Source organism: Epinephelus lanceolatus, chromosome 21 (genome assembly GCF_041903045.1).
Source record: "Epinephelus lanceolatus isolate andai-2023 chromosome 21, ASM4190304v1, whole genome shotgun sequence".
NCBI lineage: Eukaryota > Metazoa > Chordata > Actinopteri > Perciformes > Serranidae > Epinephelus > Epinephelus lanceolatus.
In genome coordinates this window covers 16,007,531-16,014,131 of record NC_135754.1, presented here as the reverse complement: position 1 = coordinate 16,014,131, position 6,601 = coordinate 16,007,531, and the positions used below count along the sequence as shown (strand labels likewise).

At 34.9% G+C, this 6,601-nt stretch overlaps 1 protein-coding gene across 1 annotated transcript in view; it reads right to left on the bottom strand.

Annotated features, from left to right (window-relative positions):
* Positions 1–3,525: 3,525 nt before the first annotated feature.
* The window catches only part of itga3b (integrin, alpha 3b), a 41,873-nt gene continuing 38,797 nt past the window's right edge, over positions 3,526–6,601 (bottom strand). Inside the window, exons 22-26 of the mRNA XM_033612203.2 lie at positions 5,103–5,216; positions 4,899–4,997; positions 4,446–4,571; positions 4,050–4,205; positions 3,526–3,703 (exon numbers count right to left, since the gene is read on the bottom strand). Of these exons, the coding sequence (XP_033468094.2) occupies positions 4,095–4,205; positions 4,446–4,571; positions 4,899–4,997; positions 5,103–5,216 (450 nt within the window). The 3' untranslated portion in view covers positions 3,526–3,703; positions 4,050–4,094. The remainder of the gene's footprint in view (positions 3,704–4,049; positions 4,206–4,445; positions 4,572–4,898; positions 4,998–5,102; positions 5,217–6,601) is intronic.

The following is a 6,601-nucleotide window of genomic DNA, read 5'->3' as shown; positions in this document are numbered from 1 at the left end:
TAAGATGACATTTTTTATGAAATACTATGATATTTTTTGTCATACTAGAGAATAATTTTATTTTATTTTTAATTTTTGTGTCATAGAATACTACACGTTTTTTATGACATAGTATACAATAATAATCTTTGTCATACTATTCTATGACTTTTTATGACATGAAGTACGATAATAGTTTTTGTCATACTATACTGTGATATTTTTGATGACACACTATACTATGACATTTTTTGTGTGATACTATACTATAACGTTTATGACAAACTATACTATGATATTTTTAATGAGATACTATACTATGATACTTTTTGTCATACTATACTTTGATATTTTATGTCATACTATGATATTTTTTATGACATACTGTACTATGATATTTTTTGTTATACTATACTCTGACATTTTTTGTCATACTATACTATGATATTTTTTGTCATACAATGCTATGATATTTTTTGTCATACTATATCATGTTATTTTTTGTCCTACTATATTCTGACATTTTTTGTCATACTATAATATGATATTTTTTGTCATACTATACTACAATATTTTTTATGACATACTAGACATACTATACTATGATGTTTTGTCATGCTATACTATGATATTTTTTGTCATACTATACCATGTTATTTTTTGTCCTACTATATTCTGACATTTTTTGTCATACTATAATATGATATTTTTTGTCATACTATACTACGATATTTTTTATGACATACTATACTATGATGTTTTTGTCATACTATACTATGATATTTTTTGTCATACAATGCTATGATATTTTTTGTCATACTATAATATGATATTTTTTGTCATACTATACTACGATATTTTTTATGACATACTATACTATGATGTTTTTGTCATGCTATACTATGACAATTTTTGTCATACTATACTATGATGTTTTGATGTTATACTAACATTTTTTGTCATAACATACTAGGAGAATTTTTGTCATACTATAGTAAGATATTTTTTGTCATACTATACTCTGACATTTTTTGTCATACTATTCTATGATATTTTTCATGACATACTATACTATGATATTTTTTGTCATACTATACTATGATATTTTTCATGACATACTATACTATGATATTTTTGTCATACTATACTATGATAGTTTTTATAACATACTATACTATGATATTTTTTATGACATACTATACTATAATATTTTTCATCATACTATACTATGATATTTTTTATGACACACTATAATGTTTTTCATCATACTATACTATGATCATTTTTCATCATACTATACTATGATGTTTTGATGTTATACTGTACTCTAACATTTTTTGCCATACTATACTATGAAAATTTTTGTCCTACTATACTAAGATATTTTTTGTCATATTATATTGTGATATGTTTTATGACATACTATTGTATGATATTTTTTGTCATACTATACTATATTTTTTTGTCTTACTATACTATGATATTTTTTATGACACACTATACTATAATATTTTTCGTCATACTATACTATGATGTTTTGATGTTATACTATACTCTAACTTTTGTTGTCATACTATACCATGATATTTTTTGCCATACTATACTATGATAATTTTTGTCATACTATACTAAGATATTTTTTGTCATATTACACTGTGATATGTTTTATGACAGACTATTGTATGATATTTTTTGTCTTACTATACTATGATATTTTTTGACATACTATACTATGATGTTTTTCGTCAAAGTATACTCTGACATTTTTGGTCATACTATACTATGATAGTTTTTCTGACATACCATAATATGATATTTTTTGCCATACTATACTCTGACATTTTTTTTTCATATTATACTATGATAGTTTTTATGACATACTATACTATGATGTTTTTTATGACACACTATATAATATATATATAATTAATATAAAATATTAATTGCATTTTTGAATATCTGATTTTGTTTCTTTCTTTTGCTTTCCTCTGCATTTCTCCAACAAAGGCATTAAATATTAATGTTGCCTTTGTTTTCATCAATATATTATGAAAAGCAAATAAACTGTAAAGGTTGGTAAAAACAATTTAATTACACTGAAACTGCACAGTAAAAAAAGAAAAACCACCAGGACAGAGAACAGAGTTTGTGCATTGGTTTCAGCCTTTCCCTCTTTACTCACAGAGTCAAAGGAGCCTCTGTCACAGTCACAACCTGCGGGCTCTCAGGTAACACGGACGAGAGTGGTAATGCAACACTTGGTCCCATCAGAGACTGTTCAGTGACTGTCCTCTCCTGGTCCAGTCTGTTTTCAGTGCTGCAGATTGACCTCAATGGGGGCCACAATGGCTTGGAAACAATCCAAGTGTCATTTTACTGTCTCATACAAAAATACAAAGCTTCGGGACAGAGGAACGACAAAGGCCAATGACATTTCCATTCATTCAGATAAGTCAGTTCACTGTAACTTGTCACTATGTACAATTCATAACATAACTATGTATGCTAGAGCTTACAGTCTCCAGACATACAGTATATACCGTCATGTATTATTTACTCCAGTGTCGTGACTCCCTGTTTGTGATATTTTTTAAAGATACGTTCTTTACTGTAATAACACAAGACAGTGTAATAAATAATAATCAAGTGTGCTCCCACCATCTCATCAACATATGTTGGCTAAATCTACATACAGACAAGAAGCTATTGCTTTTCAATGTGTTGCAGGGGTGCTTGGATGACTTATGCATGGAGTTTTATGTGGGCAAATTAAAGCGTATCAAGCTGGGCTATAAAATGTCTTATTAACCAATGAATGGCACTTTTTTCCCGTACCTTTCTGTATTTATTCCCTGAAACCAGGGGAATATTTTTTCTACGTAGCCTGTAAAACACACTTTTTGGAGGTCAGTGCCAAAACCATAAGAAATGCTAGTTTTTGTAATGTTTGCCAAACAGTAATATTCAAATAAAGATGCTCGATGCTGGTCAACATATTCTTAGTGCAGTTTGAAAAACAATCTCCTGAAAGACTGACGTAGGTTCAAACCCCGTACATAGCCTACAGCCGCCGACCACAAAGTGATGCCTGGGGACAGAGCAGGATAAGACAAACACAATCACAGAGAAGATCAATAGACTCACTCCTCTGATTAGAGAGGAAAACAGACATGGTGGAAATTAGCATGATGAATGACCAGCAACTTTGCTTGGATGATTCAGAAAGGGAAAAAAAAATGGAAACATACATGCAAACACCGTAATCAGAACCATTTACAATTTACTCCTGAATGCAACCCCGATTCAAACACTGCATTCATGAAAAATACTTAACAAATTACAATCTCTGAAACAAACTGTTCAGTATATTGCACTGAAAAAAATTGATGAAATCTACTTAAAGTAAAAAAAAAAAAAAAAAAAAAAAGGAATGCACTATCCACAGTTGGTCCACGCAGTGCAAAGTCCATGTGGCTGGACCGAGCCCATTGTTCTTTGTATGGCCCGTGTCAAACCAATGTGACGCTGAGTGGTTCAGGGCCCAAAGTAAAAGGCCTCAGTAGTAGTAATGCTGCATTTCTGTCCAGTTGGTGATCCAATACTTTTTCTGTGGCTCCTCAGGCTGAAATCCCAGATTGAACTGATAGCGCTCAGCCTTGCGAATTTTCACCCCCTGGTGTTTTGGCATTATCCGGTAGTAGACGGCTCGCTTGAAGAATCCAAGCTAGTGGGGGAAGAGAGAGAAGGAGAGGGAGGTGACATTAAAGAGGATGCACTCAAAACAGCAGGGGAGCTGGGATTAATGACGGGTTGAGAAGGACATTTAGGATTCATAGGCTGAGGAAAATCAAGGCAGGTAGAAGATAAACCCACGCTGCGGAAAATGGAGAAGACGGATAAAGTAGGAAGGACAAACATGAGTATTAGCCGGAAAGGGCAGTTGAAGCGATGTTAGGAAGATACAAAAAGCGGACATAAAAGAGAAAGTTAAGTGGAAAGACAGTCGAATCACACCCCAAAAGATTAATAAATAGTATCCATAGAAAATCCATTCATAGGGGTGTCGTTACCCTAAAGCCCCACTGGTGTGTGCTGTTGGGGGACCCCTGGGGGCCTCAGTAGTCCTCAGTCAGCCTCTCTGTCTCAGAGGGCTGGATCTTCATCTCAGCCTTCTGGGCTTTGGCCTCATACATCTCCCTCCTGTTGGCTCGCTGGAAGAAGCCACACTGGGGGTGGAGGAGGGTGCAAGGGGGGGTGAGTCAAAGGTTAAACTAAAGGCTCGATATGGAGGTTTAAAAATCAGTCAGATGAATGTGTCAACAGCTATCACGTAATCCAGAGAAGATCTTCGGTGAGAGTAAAAAATGGCACATGTGGAGATATTCAGAGCTATTCAGACAGAGTCTGTGTCTGAAATACGGCATGTGAAAGAGAGTAATCAGTGCAGTGGTGATTGGTAGTCTCACCTTCCATAGTATAAGAATGATTATTCCCAGCAGGAGAATTCCTGCTACAGCTGCAGAGATGATGATCCACAGCGGGAGCTCGTAGGGTGCCTCCTCCCTCTCCACTGGCTCTATTTCTACTGTGAACTACAAGAAGGTGGAGAGAGTCAAGTCAAAATTATCACCATCATCATCACTACCATCATTACAGGGCTGGGCAGTATGGAGAAAATCAAATATCCCAATATTTCTTTTGTTAATGATATCGATACTTGCTAAATAATCATCAGTAATGTGGATAATGACTATGTGGGTAAATGCAAATGATAGAACATCTAGAACAGTCTAGTATGTTTAGAAAATGATGTCACTTTACTGTAATGAAAGCCTTTAAAACCTGGAAAAGACAGTTACAACATTATTGCCCAGCCCTACATATTAATCATTATCACCATTATCATCATAACCACGCACCATGTCAGTCTTTCTCTCCATCCTAATGGTTGGTTTATCTGTATTGAGCTTTAGTGTGGCTTGACCTCTGACTATAATTCTCAGGGCATTGGGATAGTCCTGCAGGAACACACACACACATGCAGTGTCAAAACATTTTCAGTCATGGCAACTTAATACAGTTTTTTTAAATAATGTGTCTGTGTATGTAGCTGATGAGCTGACCTCTAGCATCGTACTGTTCCACAAACGGGACCGCACGTATATCTTAGCTTTGTCCGTCACGTTGTACAGCGGGCAGCTAAATGTCACGCACCGAGCTGTCCCCTTGGAGCACTCCTTCAACACACAGTGACAAAGGATAGCTGTTAGACAAGTCAACAAACAGGGGAAATTACACCATTTTGCTTTGGCATATTTCCTATCAATGTCTAGCCCTTAAAGGGATAATTTGGGTTTTTTTAAGTGGGGTTGTGTTAGGTACTTATCCACAGTCAGTGTATTATATACAGTAGATGACAGTTGGCACACCCCCAGTTTGGAGGGTTTGGACAGAAGCTAAACAATGTAGTGCTGTTGATGAGGATCAGCACAAGACATATTTTTAAGACCAACCTAAAAAAAAACTTCAAGAGAATATTTTCACTGCTTTACCCTTCTGTCAGACAGCACAAATTTGGACAGGAAAGCTATTAGCAGCTTCAGTTCCCAATCTATGCGCTCATCAAACCACCAGACTCCACTGACAAAAACAGTCATTTTAGTATGCTTAACACAGGAGCTGCTGGTCTACCCCAGCTTCGATAGGTTACTTATTCTGTGTCATTGTCTGTCTTTGGTGAATCTGAACTAACTGTTTTAAACACCAAAGTGCCACAGTAACACAAACAAAATAACTATTTGAGGCAGAAGTAGACCAGCAGCATCTGTGTTCAGCATTGTTAAATCGCTGTTTTTCTCAATGGAGTCTGGCTTTATAACAGCATTTATAAGAGCATTTATAACAGCTTCATTTTCTTGTTGGACTCTGTCTGACATTGAGGTAAAGCAGTTAAAATATTCACAATATACACTTTACTTGAAGGTATCTACATAAGGGTGACATGACACTGTCATAACTATGACATGACACTGTCATGAACTTGTCATAAACATTATGTACATGTCATTAAGTGTCATTCAGTTTTTGTAATGACAAGTTGACATTGTTTGGGTTGTCTTGATTAAGACAACTTGACATCAACAAAAAATGCACCTCTTTTTGAGTGCGTTTTTTGTTGATGTCAAGTTGTTATGACAAAGACATCTAATGGTAATGTCACTTTAATTAATGTCAAGGTGTCATAATCAAGACAACCCAAACAATGTCAACTTGTCATCACAAAAACTGAATGACATTTAATGACAGCAGTCATAAACATTTATGACATGTACATAATGTTCATGAGAGGTTCATAACCGTGTCATGTCGTAGTTATGACAGTGTCATGTCACTCTTATGTAGATACCTTCAAGTAAAGTGTTACCAAATATTCTAAATATAGGATACACTTAAACTGATAAAGATTTTATTTTTATTTTTTTTATGTGGGACTTTTTTAGGTGGCTAAAATAAATTTTGTTGCTGACTCCACCACAACAGTAGACTGCTTAGCTTCCATACTGGACTACTGTCTGCTTCTCCAAACTGAGGGCGTGCCAACTGACATCTACTATATGTGAAT